The sequence below is a fragment of the Dreissena polymorpha genome, chromosome 15 (assembly GCF_020536995.1).
Source record: "Dreissena polymorpha isolate Duluth1 chromosome 15, UMN_Dpol_1.0, whole genome shotgun sequence".
Lineage (NCBI taxonomy): Eukaryota > Metazoa > Mollusca > Bivalvia > Myida > Dreissenidae > Dreissena > Dreissena polymorpha.
Window position 1 is genome coordinate 14,774,891 of NC_068369.1, and position 24,922 is coordinate 14,799,812.

At 34.3% G+C, this 24,922-nt stretch overlaps 1 protein-coding gene across 1 annotated transcript in view; it reads left to right on the forward strand.

The window, feature by feature from the left end:
• LOC127860512 (uncharacterized) overlaps positions 1-23,351 on the forward strand; it is an 82,008-nt gene extending 58,657 nt beyond the window's left edge. The window contains exons 5-12 of the mRNA XM_052398622.1: positions 1,815-2,022; positions 7,806-7,998; positions 8,156-8,292; positions 13,900-13,994; positions 14,739-14,867; positions 15,390-15,428; positions 21,626-21,649; positions 22,911-23,351. Of these exons, the coding sequence (XP_052254582.1) occupies positions 1,815-2,022; positions 7,806-7,998; positions 8,156-8,292; positions 13,900-13,994; positions 14,739-14,867; positions 15,390-15,428; positions 21,626-21,649; positions 22,911-23,000 (915 nt within the window). The 3' untranslated portion in view covers positions 23,001-23,351. The remainder of the gene's footprint in view (positions 1-1,814; positions 2,023-7,805; positions 7,999-8,155; positions 8,293-13,899; positions 13,995-14,738; positions 14,868-15,389; positions 15,429-21,625; positions 21,650-22,910) is intronic.
• The last annotated feature ends 1,571 nt before the right edge of the window (positions 23,352-24,922 follow it).

The following is a 24,922-nucleotide window of genomic DNA, read 5'->3' on the forward strand; positions in this document are numbered from 1 at the left end:
ATGATTGCGAATAAAACACCGCAACACTTGTGTGTTTTTACCGGAAATGAAGTATTCATGACCGCGAAATAAATGTATAAGTATTTATTATCGCGAGCGCATGAATGATACTAAATGTCATAGTAGAACGAAAGCTTCATGCACAGATGACGTTAACCTAGCTAATATCATTTTGTTCGCATACTGAAAAATAAACATAAAGTGTACAAAAGCACTGTACATACTAAAATAAATGTTGGTAAATTATGTATTGGTCACTCGTTTAAGGTATGTAATATATTGAGTTCAAAACGACTACGGTGTATCATGGACCCGTATTGGTAGCGTTTGGAGGCCTAAAGCTCTCGGGCAAATTGTGACGAAGGTGTGCCGATGCGCGCACGTGGCCCATCGTAGCCGTCATATAGCCTATTATGATTGCATTGCCTGTTCCATGACCAATATCCATCACATTCTTAGAAAAGACATGTTTCGCTATTATGGTATGACAGTCCCCCAAATTGTTAACATTTGTTGACTTCAACGATTTCAAAACATAACCCCCTTGCCAAATCGTGCACAGACTTAAAATCAATATCTTTTAAATAATGTCGTATCGCATTTTTTTTTACCATGTTCAGCTACTTAACTCATCATATTTTGGAAGATCCCATCAATGTTAGAGAAAAATATGTAACGTTGGAACACACATTAAAGGGATTCACATGTTTGGAACGCATCAACTTGTTTCCCATTAAACTCCAAAGCCGCTACATGCCTGTAAGGCAACACAATGTTATATAACGTATGAAATTGCGTTTTACAAAGAGGGGTTTTATGTAAAAACGTTTTCCGCGTGTCTTCTTCCGGCCCTCATGCCCGTTGGTTCTGTTTTGTGCCCACCTTTAAGTATGTTATTCCTTGATATAGAGTTTCAAATTCAGGTCCGTCATATGCCAAAGTCACTCAATACCAATGTCAAAATGGTTTCGATTTTGAAATATCTACTCTGTTAAGATTCTCTACTTGCAAGGCTTCATGTTAATGGCATATTAACGTTCACTACGGTATTACATTTACAGAACAATGTATCAGTTAATTGTATTGACAGGTTGAAAGATACGTATTCTCATTTTTGCGAGCACTCAATAAAATATTAATTTTCAACGTTATACAAAGTTGTTCCCGGGGTCATTTAAAGCGGGCGTTGGACAATCAACAGATGCAGTAAACTCGTTCTGACGGAAATGTACATAAAATACCGCGTTACCCCATTGCACACTATCAATACGGGTGTTATGAAATAGTCATTCACGTTTAGTGTTTTTAGTAACGTGAGTGCGTATCCCACGAGCGTAGTGTTCGAAATTAATTGGCATCGAATATATTTTTTTCTTATTATTTGATCAATTTAACATTTGTATTTGATGCACAATTTATCTGATTGAAAATGCAATGTAAATGTCTTTTAATTAATCTATTTTGGGGTAAATACCGTTGGTGTCCTCCTTATAGGTCATGTATCGATGGTGTGTGTGTGTGTTCGCTTGTATAACTGTGTCGAGTGTAATAGTAAACATGTAGGTTATGTTTGCATATGTAAGACATAGCTACCTACACTTGAGACTCAATAGTAGATACATAATAACTAATGACCTTGTCCACTTGACACGGTATATAAGCTACACATTATTAAAGGCTTTCAAATAATTAATATTACTTTTATTTATGATATACAAAATAAACATAAGGTGTGTGTGTTCTAAAAATATGATGTGGAATATGGAATGTATTAGTCTATATGTGTACCATTATTGCACCATGTTTGATTGCAGAATGAAGAAATAATTTGTGAATACGGACTAACCACGGCAATCGCTGATTCACAAGACAAGGTGTATGAAGAACGTTATTTGAATCCACATCACGACCTTTTCGTCTTAGTGGAGAATTCAACGTTTATGAAATTTGGTGGAGAAATAAAGTTTCGAGCTAATCTAGAAAAACGAATTTCGTCCGAAATGATCCGATCTAGGATGCAAGGTAGAAAGCTATTCTATATCTTCGTTTATGTTTAAAATGTTAACGGGATTATGTTTTAGCATCTTTAGTATAGTAACGGGGTTACAATTACACGTTTCAAACAATTTATCACCGTTTCTAAGTAAGCGATAGTCTTTTTGTATATGATATTTTGAACACTTTACATGTTATAAGAGTGATCATTATTTTGAAATAATCATATAAAAACATACAGTTTGAAACATTTTATACATCGGTGGCATAGTCATTTACACAAACCGGTGTAAGTCTCTTTTCTAAACATTTGAAAATTCATAATTTTCCTCTTGTTTTTGGCTTCTTCGCAATGGCAATTCCAATATGATCCTTTATGTTGGTTCCAAATCGATGGCAATACAGCATGTCATCCGTATTAAGCAACACTGATTGATGCCTATATATAACAAAAAGGATTTTTTGTATGCAACATAGGATTGTCCTCTTCATATTTGAATCATGTCCACCGAAATTTATAATTTATGTCTTTATGCGCTGATCCACAAACTTCTTTCCTATTAAATGTGGGAATATGGAAATAAATCTTTAAAGGGAAACTAACTTTTATACTGGGTACGTTCACTAAAACAGGATACGAACCTTTCGGTAGAAAAATATTGCAAATAGCTCATCGTAAATTTTCAAGTTAAAACATATTATAACCTGCCGTATCTACAACTAAAAACGTCTTAAACACACTTCAGTTTAAACACGACTTATCCTTTACATCAATAAGTTGTTACATAAATTTGGTCACATAATACAATCAATATCAACAATATTTATTTCGATTTTATTTTAATTCTTAAAGAGGGTAGCTAAGACGCAGAATAATGAGTAAGCGGCCGTTTAATAATGCAGGGATTTGATATATAACAAATCTAGGTGAACATGAAACTTATAACTACGTCATTGAAGCTCACTGGGTCAGCGCCTTTAATCTCCAGACCAATAATGCGCATCGAGCTCGTTTGTTATATCCATAACACTGAAAGAAACGTCACAAATACTAAACAAACTTATATCAAGCATTGTCTGTTTTTGTGTGCAGTGAATCTGTCGATTTCCTAGCAAATTTATCCATTCAAACCTAAAGCAATACTAAATAAGAAGACCACTTTAAAATAAGCCTGTGCATTCAATCAAAACGCTGACAAATAGAAATACTGTTGTCGAGACAGAACCATTAAAGAAGTAAACACATCGCACTGTTTGCTTGCCATGTTATAACTTCAATTTTACGCGGGGTAACTGTCTGTCGTTTTCTACATCGTAAACATACACGCGCATTTGAGATGTTTGTATTGGTTTAAGATGGTTATTATCATTGCTGAAGAAAAATATCATTTTAGCAAACATTCGCGAATGATTTTTTTTCTTAATTTAGTTCCGCCGATATGCCTACTGCGCTTTCTGTGTTTTAATGGATTTCCAAACAGTTTGTAGACTAAGGATGAAGCGACAATTGTTTTGACCCGGTAGAGTGTCTGCCTGCTTTGGAGCCGGGAGGTCCCGGTTTCAATGCGCATGGTGGTCAAAAAAAATTCTGGCTGGGTTACATATCCGCCCGAAGTAAACAAAACCCCCATGTGTGTCAGACGTCCCAAAGATGTCGTGGCATAAGGGAATTCGTTGATGAATTTGACAATAGGAAAGGTTGTTTGTAGCAGGGCTCGGTATAAGGTGAACTTATACTGCATTGCTATATGAGTTATATTTTATAGAGACGCGATAGAGTGTCTGCCTGATTTACAACCGGGAGGTCCCGGGTTCAATCCGCATTGTGGTCGGGGATTTTTTTTTTCTTTACAAATGTAAAATTAAAGCTGATACATCCAATAGAAATGATTAATTGATCAAAATAAGAATATTTATTCACGCAGAACATACGTCATAGGTTGCTGGAATGAGACCCGAATGAGTACCTTTGTTTGCAGACATTAAAATAATGAAAACAACCTCGCCTAGTGTCGACGACTGTTTTCCACGAAGCTGAATCATTTTTTAATAAAGCAGCGATATTACAACATGCGATATAAAGCAAATTTTCTAAGCACGTTTTACAATTTAAAAAAATTCGAATTATTGAGTGTCTAATGATTTCACTTTAGCCAATACGACTATTTTCAATATCATGAATACGACTTATTCCTTACATTATCGATCACAATAAAGTAACTTGATATTGAAACGAGAATCCTTTTATTTAAACCTACTCGGACTAACGCATCAGTTATAAGCTTGTATTAGGATCAGGGGATCGAAGAGTACGGATGATCGTGTCTATATTTAATCGCTACGTTAGGCTAGGGTTGATCAGTGAGATTCAATTCTTTTGCCATTCTCCCCTTTCCCCGCATTCAATAAGGACAGTTAGTCGATAACTGACATACGTATTTGGATTTTATACTGGTTAACTCTTTTGGTCATGAAGGTTGTCCATGAAAAGTATGAGCAGGTAAATCAAACGCAGGAATATTACTGAAATACTTTTAAAACGGCTAAAATTTATAAAATAAACTGCAAACATTCGGAATGCACGTTGCGCTTACGAATACAACACGCATGGGTAATTTTGTGTATTATTATTGTTTTCTTGTTGTTGTTTTTTTAATTATTTGGATAAAAAAATATTTGAATACACTTAAGTTTCTCTGTTTCAAATGATGCGGCAAACATTTGTTAGTAACCCGGGTATGTATTTTGTCCATCCGTCTGTCTGTTCAAACGTCAATACATAGATTCTGTTTTTCATTTATAACAACCGCTTAAGCTATTTTCATGACAATTTGGTAAAATGTGATTAAAGAAAGGCAGACATTAACACAGACTTATATTGTGTATTCAAACAGGCTTATTAACACAACATGTGTTTCGTTAACGAATACTGTTTGTAACGTAAGTCTGTCTCGACAATTTAGGAAATGTTAATATTACTAGACGTTTAAAATACTGTGGGAAGTTCTAAAACCTAAAAAACCCAGTTGCATCGCTTTAGATCTTGCTTCTACTTCGAACCCAGATGAAGGCCATTACTTTGAGTAACAATTTTAGAGTTTCAGATAAGATGCGTTTCTGCGTAAAATACGTTCAAAATACGCATATGTTAAAAAATAATGAGTCACAAAAATCATGGTGAAATCAACATTGAGAAACGAGAGCTATTAATAAGCTTACCACCATTGACGTTATTCAAAGTAAATATCTTGCTATGCATAAGATACCTTTATTTTCAAACCAAACAATAGCATCCATTAAAACACAAGTATTGATTATTAAACCTGTAAAAACTGAAAACTGTGAAAGATTGACGTCATCAATCTAGTTTTTGACATCTTCAAACCGTAAACATTTGTGTAGGTATCATAAAAAAAGTCGACGAAATTGTTTGAGCTTGGGCAAATCCGTAAGACTATAAACATTCTAAACACGTGGTCGGTAAAATGCACCAAACAAAACACATACCTATAAGTCTATGAGCTAGAGCGAAACGTTATTGGTATTGAGAAAATCAGACAGATGCTTTATTGCATTGCATGAATCAAAGATATATCAGTGACAAAACTGCATGAATTAAAATGGATACTGCGTTAATACATATTATGATGAATATTTACCTTTGTAGCAACGTTTAATGTCGCATCGATGCAAACAATTGTACATGGCGTTAATTGTCGCAAGGCTGACGATATATGTCGCAAAATCTTCTGATGCTAAGGGTTGCAATTACAAATGTCGAAATGAATTGCACTGCCTCTACATGTCGCAACATCAATGCAACATGTCAGCATGTGAAGCACTCTTAATTCTCGATTACTGTGAAATAATTGCGATTCAGAGAAAATAATGCTCTTTAATTATGTTTGTTATTATGGCGATTTCTCAAACTTGGTTTTAGGGCGCGAGAAAAAAAACGGATTAGCGGGTCTGAGAAAACCCGGTAATCCAAATCAATGTTTTCGCCAACGATATTGGAGACAGTCAGCACGAAACAAAAAGTATATAAAGATCCGTTTTTATTTGTATTAAACCTCAAACCAAGAATACTGCTACTGCTTACATGTAAGTAACACATTGTCAAAACAAGGTCAATGCCGTATGTATTGTAATAAAATGGTACAAAATTACCAAACTTCGTTGTTAATTCATGTTTATAAACACAGTGATCTAAGTTATCGACGACATACATACATTTGATAACGTAATATGATGGTTAACTTATATCGAGCATTATAATTACCCCACGTCATGTTTCTACATAAATGGAAGTTAAAATATGCTGAATACCTACTGTTTTGTCACAAAATATACACAAATAAGACAATATTTACAGTAAAATGGTAGACAAACATCGCTAAAGTAGATTTCAATGCACTACGTTTTATAACGTTATGTTACGGTTTACTAAAATTTAAACATTATATTTACATAACGCTATGTTTCTACATACAATACATTTTAAGGAAATCTAATACCTATAATTTGTCATGTCATTTTTTAAAATACTACAAGCTTTTTTGGCTAAAAAATATAAAAACATAATAAACTATGTGATAAAGTAATAAACGTTATACAAGGTTATTGAACGGTTTAGTCAAAATCTAACATTGAATAAATGTCAAAGCTTATGTTTGTGACCATGCCCATACCAACGGAATGCTTCCTTGGATAGCCCTGTGTTATCATTTGTACGGGTAAACAATAATCATTCTTGTCTTAAAATCTATGAGCTAATGCGTCTGTGTAAAGGAAAAAAGCGCTTGGATAATGAGCGTCAATGACATGGAATACATAAAGTCTCAAATTCTTCTTTTTGGTAATACTGAAACCTACTCATTACATTAAAGTGGAACAATGGATGACTTTAACGTCCGAGGTCGCCCGTCTACTATATACTTAGTACCAGCCACATACTGTGGATATTAGCAGAAAGAGCCTCAAATTGGCCCTTGGGGAATGCGTATTGTTATATCGGATTGCTTTTACGTAACCCACTTCCAGAGCCAGTTATTCTTATAATTCCTCTAACAGTTAGATGTATCACGGATATATCATTGAAGATATATCAGGGATGAGAAACTTCTGCTCAGGTGGTGTCTTGCTCATATTTTTATCTTGAAAACTCTATTAAGTCGATGCAGTTAGTATCCCGACAAAGAATTGTTCGTCTCAAAACAAGGTTTTTAATAAAAGCAAAATCTCCGGCGGTAGTTCTACATGGTGTGTTTTGTGGACATGTTTAAGTTGCCGTTTTAAATTTATTACATCTCCAAATTGTTTCAATTCAGTCTGAAATTGTGTTAAGCCATAGTTACAATACTCCGTTTATATGCGAGTCCGTCTCGTTTGTTTGTTGTTGTTTTGTTGGTTTATGTTTCATGTTCACACTAGTCAACATCTGGGAAGATATCTAAGGACTTCTTAGAATTCGAATCATTGTCATTTCAAATCACTGCCTTCATGACAAACCGCGTCATTGCTCTCTGTTTGTTGCCGTCATAAGACAACACCTTATTGCGACAATGTGCATTTACCATCAGATTCAAAGCAAGATGATAATACATCTAAATTATTGTATATGATTAATATATTACACTGTTTTTTATGTAATACATTCTACTGCACAATTATGTGTACAATTTCTGAATAGCTCGCAAATGATGTCGACGTCGCACGAATGTCGATGATACTACTACACGAAAATAATGGCAATAAGCAACCAATCTGATTTTCACATTGAGATAAAGATCAGATATTATATTTTTCAGATACAACCAAACATGGCAAGTCAATCCAACAAGTCAACGTCGTTAATCTCGTTTTCAACGGTAACCACCACACACTTGAAACTGTTACACATGCAATGAATTTTGGTACAGTATCCGTGGTAGTAAAAGGATCAAAAGGTGTGGCGGAGAAAATAGCATATGAGGTCGAAAGCACGACTGATATCCAAAAACGGTAAGAAAACTTAAAATATGTATACACAAATTATGTGACGTCGATTGAAAAAAAACTAACCAATAAAGATATGTTTTCTATGTGCACTTGCGGTCTATCTTTATAGGTGTGTTTTATTTTCAATCGACTCGACTCATATGTCTTTGGTTATTTGTAGACACGACAAGGATTATGAGGATAGGATGAAAGCATTCCAAGCAACTCTCCATAGACAGCCATACCTTTTATGGGTTTGGGATTTGCAAAACATGCCTGACAAACCTCATGAAAGGATTCTTGACATATTTTGGAAAGGTTGGTAAAGTCTAGTTGTTCAGGTTTTCTTCAAGACTTACTAAATCGTTTACTTTTCTCTATATACAATATGTATAGGGTGTTTCCATATACACATTAGTATTATTTGCAGTTAAATGGTCAGACTCAATTGATTAGTTGCATTTTATCGGAGTTTATAAATGTGATATTACGGAAAATACATGTTACAATGTAATGCTGATATCCGGATGGTGTGGTAGTCGAGTGGTAACACTCTGGTCTACCAATTCAGAGGTCGTGGGTTCAATCTTTGGCCGGGGCACTGGAAATTTTAGAAATGCTTCAAGTGATTCCCACCCAACTAGAGATGTACTGGTATGAGACCCAGGTAATTCTCGCGTGTATCGATGCTATACACTGAGAACGTAAACGAACCAAGGGATCTATTCGCAAAGAGCTAGGGTATCGCACCCGGATTCCTTGTATCTCAATACTGTCTCTTCTGCTTGCTGTCTCTTCAGCAAAAACCAAAGGACCCCATTGGAAATAAGTGCTTGCTCTTTTATGGGTTATCTTTGACTGCAAGGTCAACAGAAAAACATAATACTTAGTCTTCAATGAACAGTGTAATGGCTATAAGTAGCCATTACACATACAGAAGGTATGATGTACACATATTAGCAAGATACATATAAGCACAAACCCAAACAGCAATACGTGTATTGTATGTTTATGAGATATTTATGTAAAACATATATTTTGCGAAATGACCTTGTTTGTGTCCTTAATACATGGTTGGATTATAAACGCGGATAACCTACGACCTATTGTTTGACACCCGGCTTCTATGCACACATGTATATAACTTTATGCCAAAAAATAAACCACAAATAAGTTTCATTTAAATATTATCTGTAGTTAAATATAGTAAACGATCACACATGGACACATTAAGGACTAGTTTGCGACATACAGTTACATATGTATAGCAAATGATGCATTCTCATCACCAATCAAATTGTATAAACACACACATGGCACCTTATGGTCAATTCAAAATTGTGCATGTCTATTAACGCACAAAGACTCGAAGCGGTGGTAATGGAAAATGGATTAACAAAATCAAAAAGATATAGGTTCACAATAAACGCATATTAGAGCAATAAAGCATCAATATAAAGATAATTGCCTGATGACGCAACTTATGCCACTACCATATCGTTTTGATAGTTTGATTATTCAGAACAGCTATATTTTGGTCAATGGTATTAGGCCTAGCTGTCTAAGGTGGGGTTTGAACTAGATTTCTTGCGATAGTTTTAGGCAACGGGAACACTGAATGACAATAGAATTGCACACGATTTCATGTTTTTGCGAAAGGAAACTTACAACAATGTATTTATGAACGAATTGAATGACTGTTTGTTATTATCAAAATAATGTATTTATATATTAATTCAACGAAATAAATAGCGACTTTCTTTGGCTTACATACATAAACCGTTTAAAGTAGTTTCAGTTGTGCTATCCACGGGTTGGGAAGTAGGAAGTAATACCAACGCCTCACGGCTGCCTAGTAGGGTTATGCTATATTGTAGAAAAAAATATGATTGAAATATTCGTTGATATTTTTCAAATTAATATGGAACAAAATGCAAAATTGATCAAGTTTATATTGCACTTTTAAATTGTCTGACCAAGCGGTGAATTAATTCAAGCTTGCGAGTAAGACTTTCTTTCTATAAATAGCGCTCGGCGGTATAACAACCAAAGTATTAAATTTATGTATGTTTTAATTTTGCCTGATAATTTATGAATCAATTTACCGTTCTGGGTCTTTATCCGAATGTTACCTTAAGGCAATTTTTTTTTCGTAACAGTCCTTAGCGGATTAGTTATTTAACTCAAAACGGACTTATCGTAAGAGACCTTATACTCTTTACCGTAAGTTAAGAACATGATCTCGGTCTCATTGTGATATCGTTACCTATGTTTGGTAGCAGATCGGATGCATGTGTTTGTAAATTGCAACCTTAGCATCAATTAAACATTAATTGTATAATTGGGCGTACTATATTTTGTTATTATGATAAGTGCATGCATATTTGTATATGATAACTATACTATCCATAACTAATAATATTTGCAATTACACGCACTACAGTTTACTAAAGAAAATTACCTATTAAAATTTCATAACTTCACAGTTATCGTAAAACGTTTTAAAATGCGTTAATGTGAAATACTTTTAATACGTCTGTATAGTGTCTATCTATCTATATATCAATGTGATTTTTGAAATACGATCGTACGAACTTACAGGTGCACTACTATGTGTTGGTGATTCATTTTTGTATTTGAGTATCGCAGACCAGAAGCAGGTTAATGTATTTACATTGATATCCGACCGTATCAAGTCCGTGGTGTGATCATGCAGCAAAAGTTTCCACACGGAAGACATGCGAATTCGTTAAAGGCTTGACTCGTTACGGTTTCCGAGAAAAGCTTACGAAGAATCAGAACAGTCGCATTGAAAATCGACGATTTTTTATTGCGCGGGCGGTCTTCGTGCACATTTGCTCTTACCTGCCAACAGACGTCCATACAAAAGTATCGCACGATAATAGCGTACCATTTAAACACAGACGACGTGCGGTGCTTAAAATCGCACCAAAATACAGAGTTTACCAACCGGGAAAATGACCCGGCCATACGCGTGCTATGACTAAGGTACGTTGATTTAACCGCAAAATGCCAAGAACACGTATACCATCACGCAACAAACGGGAATAATTCGCATAAGCAACACATGCGCATGCCACAGCCATGTAGGCTGCACTTGCGATTTTTTTTGCAAAAAAACGTACAGGCGCCGCAAGAATTGAACGGAAATATCAGGGTCGCCGATGTCGGGTGAATTTCGCAAGACTTCATAAAGATTTTTAAAAAATCATGTGTTCAGTACTTAAAATAAGTGACTTAGCATATAAAGTAAAACTTCGTTACTTTTCAGTGGAAGGGTTAATGTCACTGAGGTAATTTGAGAAAAAATAATACTTCCGGGTTTTCTTCGTGTGTGTCGTGAAAAGGCCACGGTACACTGGCTTGCTGTAAAACAAGTATGGTAATTGCAATCAACAGAGGGTGAATACTTATTAATACACGGAGGTCAAAGTGTGCTACGATTGTCTTATAACGTTATTACCAGTCGCATCACAACTTTCTACAAGGCATATTCGAACGGTCGCATAGTGTTCAACCTGTTAGTTGAACTGATACTTTCCAAACTGAGCTTTTGAACGCGGAAGCTAACCGTGCAACAAAAAACGCTGGGTATAAATAATAATTTAATTTCAATATCCGTTACACTACTTCGCTTCGTTAATATAAAACTAGTTCATTCTAGAGAACGGACAACACTATACTCTATCAAATATTGTAGATGTCTGAATACTTTATAATTATATTACGTGTATTATAATCATTGAGAAAAAAACAACATATTTACAATTAACAACCATAAAGAATTGTCCTCGCATGAATTAAATACTCGTAATGGAATAATGGTATCAGTTTGCCTTTCAGATCGTTACGAGATACATAATTTATGGTCATGAGTGTGTTACTGCAAGGATTCCTTTACTATCTGTGATAAGATAAATAGTCTGGTACAATATCAAAGTATTAAACAATCGCGAGATCATCACCACATGAACAAGCACAAGTTTGTCAAAAAAAGACTCGGGAGTAGACGCGGTCTTCTGGAAAATTATCGTTGTTGATGTTTTGTCCGTCCCCGATGACGCCACTTTCAACCTAAATCTTCCGAAAATTAAATTAACTCGTACAGTACCGTTTTACGTGATAAACAAAATAAAATGATTTGTTGCTTGTTGCTAACGTTTTATGCTGCTTAAATAACAGTCCACGTTTGACGTTTAAGTCTTGTGCATAGAATCGACTTTTTGCTGTTGGTTGTTTAGCATGTTAATTTTAAGTATACCATGCAAAAAAAGAATAGTATTAACAAACACAAATTAAACCTAAATAAACCGCGTCAGATAAAGGTCTTTGCAGTTTTAAAGTTATGTTCACTGACGAAAATATGGTACGTCATATGATCGCTTTACTCACTGTACACATATTAATATGGATGGAGTAAATCTCAAACAATTGTTTGGGTATTGGTGTCTCAACAGTCTGGTGTTCAACAAGTCTCGTTTATAGCTAAAAAGCGAAATCGGTGATCCGATCTTTGTTTTGCAGTTATACATTCAGGACAAACATAACCCCAAGATTTGTTTAAGAGAAGCTTGTTTAAAAGACATTTCTTTTTTATATAGACAACTCGTAAATTGTCATTACTGCATATTAATCAACAAAATATAGGAAACGAATCTTATTCCGCCCAGCCAGTTTCTTTTTAATAAACATGTGTGCAGTTATGCCGAATAATGCATACTCGTCTATATAGAATCCGGTTCATTATCCACCATTATTCTTTATGTTTGACATTTACTGTATACATTACAACATGTTTTTATCATTGTCATTATAGTGTTACATTCGACATGAAGACCGTTTGATAATTAATTTACTCAATTATTGTTTCATATATGTTTAACTGCATTAAAGGGACTGTAAACCACGAATGACGAAAAAAGAAAAGTTTTAAAATACCGTTTTTTTGTACAATTATTAGTTTATATTGATTAAAATATCGCGACTGGTATATTACATTACTTGACAAAAGTTCATATTTTCAGTATTTTTGGTAATAAAATTTCGCGATGTGAAATCGCAAGTACATCGCGAAAACAGGCGACATAACAATATACACTCTATAAATAACGCAAGTTGATTGATCAGTCCATATATAAAATATATACAATTTACTACGCATACACAATTTGCATTCCTGGGTTTACCACGTGACAATGATGATCAATCTGCCTGCGTTATTTAAAGTTAACTGGTAGTTACCTGGCAGACATACCCAGTAAAAATATAAAAATAAAAAATGTATGTGTGTATGTATGTATGTATTTATTTTGACCTTGCGGTCAAGGATAACCCATGAAAGTGCAAGCACTTATTTCCAATGGGGTCCTTTGGTTTTTGCTGAAGAGACAGCAAGCAGAAGAGACAGTATTGGGATACAAGGAATCCGGGTGCGATACCCTAGCTCTTAGAGAATAGATACCTTGGTTCTTTTACGTGCTCAGTGTATAGCACCGATACACGCGAGAATTACCTGGGTTTCATACCAGTACATCTCTAGTTGGGTGGGAAACACTTGAAGCATTTCTGAAATGTCCAGTGCCCCGGCCGGGATTTGAACCGGGGACCTCTGGAATGGTAGACCAGAGTGTTACCACTCGACCACCGCACTACCCATTATCAAATAGAGTAAAAATAAAAAATAAACTACTTTTTTCAAGTTATGTTATATACCAGTCGTTATATTTTAATCAATATAAACTAATAATTGCAAAAAATATTTTAGAACTTTTCTTTTTTCGTCATTCGTGGTTTTACAGTCCTTTAAAATACTTTTATTATGTCAAATTTTGGTTATATCACATATTTATGTCCTTGAATTGATCTGAGAGAAGTTGATTAAAAAAATGTTAACTTCATTCGCAGCAAAGTGGATTGAAAACCATCTTGCGTCAGCTCTCAAGCGCGACCTATCTGTCGTTTACAACTTACTGGCGTCTACAGATTGCAGTTCTCGCAATGTAAGTTTTCGACTTAATTCGTAGAATGTTCACATCCGAAAAACAAATGTTCCACAGTTCGTTACATAAATATATATACGCGTAGCTTTAATGAATGACACCGGAATTTGTATCAATGTTTCATATGATTTTATTCTAGGGCGTTTACTGTTTGTATATATCATAAGTGTCGAAGAATGGCTAAAACATATAAAAGCACCAACAACAGATGTAACAACATAAACAATCTATATCAAATGGTGTGCGTGAGCATGCGGGGCACATGTTTGTCACTACTCACATGTGAAATAAGATCCAATCTTTGAAAAAAAACTTTAAACAGAAATATCGTTATTATCTCGATTAAGCATTTGTATTCATGGTCAGTGACAAATTTCCTTTAATAACAAAACGCACACTGAAAACATACACAATTGATAAAACTGCGGTCACTACCTCGGGAAGCTTGGACTCAAATGAGGTTTATGTTTTATCGAATCACATTTTTAACCCTTGTCCTTTTTGATGCATTCATGATTTCATAATGACAAATAAAATTCAAAAGCATCTTTTTCACATTATTGCATTATAGGAGAATTTATAGTAGCAAATGCTTAAAATGCATTTTTTTATTTTGGAGTGGATTCAAAATTAATAAAACAGAACGTCTTATTTAAGGAAATAATTGTGTATGATTTCTTACATGGAAAGCCTGTTGTAATGTTACAAAATCAGAATTACTAGATTATGTTGTATGTTTTACAGACGGATGACCTCGTGTGTTACTTTTGTATTCACGATTATATCGAACCTGTTAGAACCTTAGTTCAGCATCTTGGCTCGATGGATTCAGATAAGATAGACGTTTTGCAATACAAGAAAATGTGCAATAAAGTAAGCTGAACTCTTCATATATGATTACTTTAGTGTATTTACTGTTTAATGTGTTCTAATATGCTAAAGAAAATATTAAATAAATGTGTTATCAATAATTGAATTACCCAAATTGTAGTTAACTTGTGTTGTCTGTTTCATGTGTGTGGTGCGTTGCTTCATGAAATCAATACATTTTGAATTGAAAAAAGGAAACATATTATACAAAAACTATTTATATAGGACCAGTTTGTTAAACTTTATAAATCAACCATATTGTAACATCATTATCCAACTTTTATTTACTAGTTCGATTACTATAAACTCTCCACGAAGATACACATTTGAAAGTTGTCGACTGCGAATTTAAATTCATGTGACGATTCAAATTCTTCTCTTCGTCATGTTTCATGATAAAACGCTTCAATTTATCCAGCCAGCCAAAAAGAATGAATACGCTTTAACATGTATTAATTTACAGTTACACACTGTTTGACACTTGAAATGCTATGTATTTTTTTATTTATTTGTGTTGTTTTACAGGCTGATACAGATGGATTGCTGAAAGGTTTACGGCGAAAGGTGGAGTACTGTCTACATTTTAATTAGTTTTTTTTTACAGTATCAATGCTGAAAAACGAATTGTTTATATATAGTGCACATGATTAACATACTATCAACATATAGCAATGTACTATCTTTAAAGTTCTTGGATTAGTGTTTGATATTTATTTAGACAACCTGGTAATGAACAAAATTGAAAACAAAATCGAAAGTATTAAAAGAGCAATAAGTCGTTGGAATCGCAGAAATATTACTCCTCAAGGAAAGATAACCATTGTGAAATCATTTTTTTAACTTTACTTACTCATTTATTTGTATCACTACCAACACCAAGAATAGGCACCATTAAAGCAATACATCAACACTTTTATGACTTCATTTGGGCAGGACCAAGGAAAACTATACAAAAACAGTAATTGTTAAGGATTATAACGAAGGTGGGTTAACTATGGTAGATTTAATTATGTTCTTTTGAAAATAACATGAAAATAACATGGCTTCAGAGAATAGTGTGAGGCAAAGGGAATTGTTTTTCACTGGCAAAATCGTTAATGGATTTTAAAATATTATTCAATACTGTAAAAATGTATGCCGAGAAAATATGTTTACTCTAATCTTGAACAATAAATTTTGGCTTGATGTTTTGAAAACAAATACATAGAAGGGCTAATATTCAGTTTGACCCCACAAACATTGTTAAAAAATGAATTTCAACTGATCCTGGTAGGGCAGAAGGTCCTTTAAAACATATCAAAAGTTTACCACAATCGGACCTCTGGAAAGATGTTTTTTCAAGATGGCCGCCAAGATGGCCGCAAAGACCTATTTATGATCATAACTATGTAACTATCTTATCAAATTAAACGAATTTGGTGTCTAAACCTATATTTTAAGGGGCAAAGAACACATAAAGATCATCAGACAATATTAAGTTAAATATAGTACGCTAAAATCCAACATGGCGTCCAAAATGGCCACCAAGATTGCCGCCAAAACATATTAATGATCATACCTATGTAACGTTCCACTAAAATTTGATGATTTTGGTGTCTATACATAGGTTTCATAGGGCAAAGAACACATCAAGATCATCAGACATTGTTTTACTTTATTATATTAGACACAAATCATACATTGCGTCCAAAATGGCCGCCAAGATGGCCTCCAAAACCTTTTAATGATCATAACTCTGTTATTTTCCACTCAAATTTGATTATTTTGGTGTCTATACATAGATTTCAGTGGGCAAAGAACACATTTAGATCATCATACATAGTTGAAATTTATTATGTTACACAAAAATCTCACTCGGCGTCCACCGACGCAATACGAAGGACCACAAGTCGATTACTTTTGACTCAAACGTAACGATTGTAATGTGAAACGCCATTGGTTGGACCTGCCGCAATTTCTGAATTTTAAAAAGAGGGTCGATATTTTTCAGCTTCGGACTAGTTACACCGAATTGGCAGGGAATGATGCGTATCAGGGAAGCCAGTACCCTGGAATGTTGTCAGTCAAATTCTTGCCTATGATTAATATGTACTATGGGGGACAATTCGTGCATTCTGTCAACATAAGCCTTTGTTTACAACCTTGCCACAACCTTCTTACCATTGTAACATTTGACCAACGCTTGTATTGGAAGGCTGCCGAAATCATCATTGATGCGCCACAAAGTAGTTGCCTGAAAAACGTTGTTCAGATGTTGGGATGTTTTCAAACACGTACAAACTTGCAGGGGGCGGGGGAAGGGGCAATGGATCCCTCATGGAAGAAACCGCTCTCAAAAACAATATTGAGACTGTTTTTGGGGCAAATGCAATTTTGAAAATTATGCTGTCAAGATGGCTTCACAGGACCATCTTCTTGTTGAAAAATGCCTTCTCAGCAAGCTTTAAGCCGAAATGACCAAGGAAGATCCTTAGATTCACAGACTGCTGCATCATACCAAGATGTTGTACTTTTCCTTTTTAGGGACAAAAAGACGTAGCAGATGATACATGTTATGTTTTTTTTTATCAAACTCGAGAGGGCTTCAGAGAAGATGAAACATGAGCTCGCCTAGACCCCAAAGGCAATCATAGTATGGCTGAATTATCAGCTAATGATTAGCAATTTAAGGGTGTGAATTTAAGCATATCGTACTGGGTGTTGGCTGATGCATCTGCAGGCAGTTCCCGATTGTCTATACATCTTTGCTGAAGCTGAGCACATACAACCTACAATCTGCTTGTTACGACATGTATATGCAGAAAATAAGCAACCTTGAGAAACCCAACTAGACGTTTATCGAAAGTTCGGTATACGTTTTCACGTTACGGGGCTGAACTAGGACGTGATCTCGTCAGTGAGCAAACATTGATGATTTTTTTATAGAGCACAGGTGGTCTAACTCGCACAAGTTGGATGACCAAGGAAATGCAAACCAATCGGACCCTATCTGCAACTCTAACATCCGAGCGGAACAGTGCGATGCACAATTTTACGGACCAGACCTATGCTACAAGTGCACAACACAAAGACTCGACTGAGGTGTGCATCAATGGAGATGCTTCTGATCTCGAGAAAATGTAGACAAAGATTACAACCTGCTCATCATAAACAGCTTATACTACTCTGAAAAACATGGTCAATGGGGTATTGGCTGGGTCAGATGTGAATGTTCATGCAATTTAGGTGGTTGGGAACACGATCATAAGAGACATCATAGGAAATTTGGTCTTAGCTTATTAATTCAAGACAAAGGACGGAGCCAAATCTCTTGAGATCGCTCCTGACTGTGCTTTTAATCCTCCTCTTCTGTGTCAGCGTTTCCTGCTGGTGTCAAAATCTGGAGCTCTTTCCCTTGAAGACATATTGTCTTATGAACTAAGCTTCCATCATCATCGTATGCATATTCACAGTAAGGCATTACGGACAAGCGACGTTGGGGTTCGATGGCTACGAAGACAGTCATTCTACAAAGACAACACACACCAGAGACCATGAAAAAACGTGAATTCTATCGTGAGTTTCAGCAAAGAAATAGAATGCTCATCTTAAAAGGAAGACATTTTGTCTCGTGACAAAAACATGATTGCTCTGATCAGCACAGCTCTGACTAAAATGGGATGTTATGTTATTCTGTCTTAAAGGGATGCTGACGTTGATATTGCTAAAGCTACAGTGGAACGATCCCGTCGTAGCACCACAACGTTGGTGGGCGAGGATACAGATTGATCATCTTGATCCTTCATTACTCCGAAAGGGACAATAAGATCATTTACTTCCGCTTTGATGTAAATAAATAGTCAAAGGAACACAAAGTGTATTACATTAATCTTTTGAAAGAACTCGTGCTTATTAAGGTTGTAATTTAATTTTAATGATTTTCAGCATCGCGAAAAAGTAATGTGCTAGCTCATTCTCCAATCCAAATAAGTCTCAAGGGAACATATCAAATCTTTGCAAATGCTTGATGGGGGATCTGTTTGGTGGCAAGTCCAATGATTCCATAGAATCCCTGTGTCATTACATGTTCACAACGAAATTGGCTACTACCGAAACATTCGTCACTCATAAGCGACTTCCCCCAACACCACATGTAAAAATATTCCTTGGCCAACGCGTATACATGTACTATCAAATCATGGTATAAATGGAGATGTCAAATACTATGAAACAAATTGAAGGGGAAACGAAACAGGACGATATATTCAAATCATACAAAAACAAAATGCTGCATCGGAAGAACATTTGAAAATCATCCTTTTTAACTGCTTTGTAGAATGTAAATCCTCTCGATGCAGCTGCAGACGGTATGAACTTCCTTGCACTGCTGTATCCGACCTTTGCAAAACTGAAAACTGTGACACTTCAAACAATTTACAATAGGTGGGTACTGAGAAGGAGGAGGACGAAACCAACAATTTTACACTCTGAGATAAAAGTTATGGACAAATGTGATTGTGTATTAAGTGATAGTCGACAGCTAAATATCATAGATTTGATTTTAGGATAATTCAACTGCATAGTGATATCAATAAAAGTGATCATTGTCTCCTCAACTATGGCGTTTTACGTAACGGCGTTTTACGTAACAACCATAACGTTTGAGTAACAAGTTATGGACTTGTGGCTCTTCGTACTGTATTGTTGGCCATTTATTACGCCATGTTGAATGTATGTGTAACAGACTAAACTAATACTTTGTCTAATGATCTAAATGTGTTCTTTGCCCACAGAAACCGGTGTATATACACCAAATTCATCAAATTTGAGTGTATCGTTACATAGTTATGATCATTAGTAGGTTTCGGTGGCCAGCTTGGCGGCCATTTTTGACGCCATATTGGATTTGTGTGCAATATAATAAACTTAAACAGTCTGATGATCTAAATGTGTTCTGGGCCCCCACATCCTTGCAACCTATGTATAGACACCAAAGTCATCACGTTTGACAAAGTTACATAGTAATGTTCATTAATAGGTTTTTGCGGCCATCTTGGCGGCCATTTCGGACGCCATGTTGGATTTGTGTGTACCATAATAAACTTAAACAATGTCTGATGATCTTTCTGTGTTCTTTGCCTCTTGAAATCTAGGTATAGACACCAAATGTGTCAAATTGGATTGGATAGTTACATAGTTATGATTATGAATAGGTCTAGGCGGCCATTTTGGCGGCCATCTTGAAAAAAAACACTTTCCGGAGGTCCGATTATGGTAAACTTGTGATACGTTATAAAGGACATTCAACCCTACCAGGAGCAGTTAAACTACCTTGTGTAGCAATTGTTTTGTGGTTGATGGTGTATTATTCATATATTGACCCTACTTATATTGTATTTTGAAAAGCTACCAATAATAAATTGTGATGATATTATGGATATGCCTCAATTTGATAATCATAATTTTAAAATAAGCAATCGCTATATCTATATTAAATATATATATGAAAGAGGAATTCGGTTTGTTTTAGAGACATTATGGTAGAAAGAAACTGTTTTATTTCCAAAGAATCTTTGGATACACAATTTGGAACAAATGTAAACTTTCTATTGTAACAAGGATTTACTAACATAATAAAGAAATATAATGACAATTTTGAAGACCTGCCGAATTTTGACGAAAAAAATTAAGGACCTATATAACCAACTTACATAACAAAATAGTAACCTGCCCTAAATAACAGAAACATATTTATAAAACATTAATTTAAAACAATGACATTCCAGCTTGTAATTTTTTAATATTGACTGGAAAAAAGTGCATGCACTTGCATTCAATCTAAATAATGAAACACATATCAAATGGCTCCAGTACATAATAATCCGCAAAATATTGGAAACAAAATCCTTTATTTTCAAAATGCAAATAGTTGCAAATAAACTATGTACATTCTGTAATTTGGAAGTTGAAAATATAATGCACTTGTTCTGGTACGGTCCATATACCCAAGAAATTACTAAATTTGTTGCTGATATTATTCGTAGAAGTTTACCAAGCATAAATATTTACAAACCATGTCAGGATCAAGAACTTGGAATTATTAATCCAAAAATGAACGATTTAAATATAGTATACCTAGAGCTTAAACGGTATATCTTTCATTGTCAAAGAAAAATCAGTATCCCTTCAAAGTACGGACTTGTAAACAGTATAAAACACACTGTTGAAATTCACAAAAATACAATTAAATCGGATTAAGAATTGAAAATCTGGTCCCTTGTTAAAATATTTACGGACATCGCATATAATGACATTACTTATTTTAACACCTAATATACAGTTTATCAAATATGAATTTTTTTTTTTAAACTCTGCATTATCAGTTTTCTTATACAATGCACTTCAGCACTTACTGCTTAATTTTCTTATGTGCAATAGGTTTATAATAAATGATTTACATACTTATATTCAACATTAATTAAGTTTGTATTGTATAAACAAGTGTTTTTTTGTTGTTGTAAAATACTTAAACTATAAGACAATTATAATTTTATATGACTGCATGTTTAATGCACGACAAGTATATTTATGTACCCATCAAATAGCTATACATCAAATACGCTGTTTATGAAAGTCATAATACTTTATTAAAAGCTTTGTATGAATGTATATAATATTCTACGTATGTTTGTAAAATGCTACGGAGTGAATACAATTTTGCACTGGAAAATAATAAAATAGCAATGTCTTTGATTAAACGATGTACTCTTGGCATTTTGCAGTTCATGGTTCCTCCCGCAAACAAGGTACGTACTAAATAGTATTGTGTTACTTGTTTGTAGAGCAAGTAGAACTGTACCAACAATTGTAATGCAATGCTAGCTTAAAATACACACATTTACTGTTCAATCAGTAATATATGCACTCGCCTAAATGTGCTCCCTAATGAATATACGCGCTTATACTAGATCCCTGTGTTCAATATTACTAATACTACCGAAGTCACACAACTCTGAATTATAAAGTATGAGTGCTTTTGAAGCTGCATGTGCAATTAAAATAAATATATCTTGCTCTCTATACGCTACAAATAAAGTTTGTGCAAATGCAGCATGAAAACATCAATGCTTTTTAAAACTACTTATATAGCGACATTCATAACGTCAGAAAATAATATGTATTCAGGATCTCCTAGCATAAAAAATTATTGAGAAGACAACTGTTATGATAACATCAGATACTTAACGGCAGAGGAGTATGTTTGCCTCGGTCAAAACGCCTGTCTAGTATCAACAATTATATAGATATTTCATTGACACTTGAAAACATTAAAACTGTTTCCGCATTAGCCTGGGTATATCTTTTAATATTCATTTAAAAGTTATTTTGCACAACCATCTGCGAACTAGTTTGAATATCAATGACGGTGATACATGTATATCAATTTGAAACCATAAAACCTCACAACATGTCGATGGTTTGTTTTAAAAAAGTAATTGATAGTAATACATGTCAAACAAAAAAACTTTATATACGGCAATATATAATACTAGATAATATTCTCTCTAGACAGTATTTTCTTTCATTATAACCTTTATTGTTTTCACCAATTCGAGAAATTGTTATACGCGTTTTCAATATGATTACTAGGACTCCTTTTTCATGTCAGTTTAGTCGTTTGTTTCGCTGAACTTATTGTCTTTCCGCGAAAACGATTTGATTACTTGACATAAAATAACTGTTTTTAAATTTTGTTTTTATAGGAATATTTAAAAAAGGGTAATTTTAATTATTTACGTTTTTAGAACAACATACTTACGTAATATTCAATAGATGACACTACAAGTAAACCTATTTATATAAATTAAAATATACAGTTTCAATACATTTAATGTTTGCCTTCGTTGTTAATTGTAACTATTGAAACACCGAACAACGGCCAAATAGATAACCAGTACAACTACAAAACGGTCATTTAATATCAATAACACATATACTTGCGAGTATTCGTCACTACGTTACCAAGTATACGTATCATGATTGGCTTCCATCAAATTGTGTTTGCAGGACCTGGTAACGATTATGGAGGTTATACAGATACTGAAGGCGCGTCCAGTTCGAGGCACTATAGATGGTAATATGATTTGTGATGCTTAATCTTTATTTAACAGTTAAATGTATATGCTACAGTAACATTTGGCACTATTAATATAATATAAGACAGGTAAAACATGATATCATGGGATTTATTGATAATCATTACACAAAAGTATAGTTAATAACATGTGTTTAACAAGTATCATGTGTTATATCCCGAAAATATATTGTCGTGTGGCCAATGAAACGTTTAAACAGCATTCTCTATTTATACAGATTTATAAAACAATGTTACCATTACTAATTTTACAATTGCAATAGCATTAACAAAACAAACTTGGTTTTATAAATATACATACAGGAATCATGTTTTGTGAACATTTTTTTAACAAAATATATGTATGCATATGGTCATAGGAATGTATGAAATAAACAGAAATCATGAGATCCTCAGACAGAGTATTGTTATTACAGTGACAAACGTAACGGTTTAATAACACTGAAGAATACATGCCACAACTGTTACACAACTGAAATACATGTCTCATATTAAGCGAATAATGTCTATAAACCATGAATAGCAAAGAGCATGCGTCATTAAATAGTAATGAATATGTTATCATGAGTACAATGTTAGCGTACAATATAAGTTACAATTAAAGATGCTATTAAGACTGTCAAACGAACACAAATGTGTTTTGTTTATATAACTCACAAACATTTACGCTTCCAGATTGGACAAGTAAGGTGCCTGTATTGAAAGCAACGTCTTAATTAACAAAACATAAAACTAATAGGACGGTTATCTTCAAGACGCTACCAAGCGTTATTCATTCAAACACAATGAGAAATGTAATGTTAATCACAAAACCGTTTAAATAAAATGTAATATTGACCCAAAAATGAGCACGGTGATGAGCTGACCAAATTCAATTTTTAACAAAACACATTAGAAATATTATCCTTAAAATATGTATTGTTAATTCGTCATTGGTACTTTCCAAGGAGTCAAATAAATGTTTTAGTTTTCGCTTTATGGTATTCTACGTTGTAACACAAAATATCCAGTTACACTTACGGGGTGATGAAAAATACATTTGTTAAAACAGCCTGGTATCCTAGTTAATCGGCACAAATCAACATGGTATTGTGGCGTAGTTCTGCCACTTTTACACTCATACACTTATGATCTGGCAAATATAAAACTTTCGCGATATCCACTTTGTCCGATTAAAAGTTTAAAACAAAATGTTTGTTTGCACATTGTCAATTACAAAAGGCATAACAACAAATCTGCAGAACGAATCAGAAAGAGATTTGGGTGTCATGCGATGGTTGACCTTAAACCTCCACCACAGAACAGACGCCAACAACATCCATTGATTATTACATTATAAAAGGGCAACACATAATTGGGATTACTCATTCATCGTTTTGACGGTTGCTGTAAATATTGACGTTTCATAATATTAATTAAGTTCCAACAATTAATGTCTTGTCTAAAAGCAACCCGTTATGCCATCATAAACAAAATTGATACATGTAAATGATAATACATTTAATATAAAGAAGTAAGATTGTGTTTTCATACACAAATTATTTACATCTAAATTGATTAAAAAACGCACACTTAAACATGACTTTCACTCTAGACACTTTACAATCTATCGTTTCATTATCGTACAGAAACGTAATTCTGCGTTGGTTTTGTTTTAACTGAACGCCTTTACATTATTGTATGGGATTGCGACTCACACTGGTGACACGCATCAGCTTCTCCTAAATTATCACATCTTAGACTCTTGAGAAAACTAGAAAACCGTGTTCTTGACGAAGCTTCTAAACAAGATACGCTGCCATCCATTTTTGGGTAGAAATTAGTGCAACACCCAATAGCCGACGGTAGTAATAAAGCCATTTCATAGACATTTTATCAATTTTGCCGACGACAGCCATTTTGATCGACTAGCAAAATATCGCTG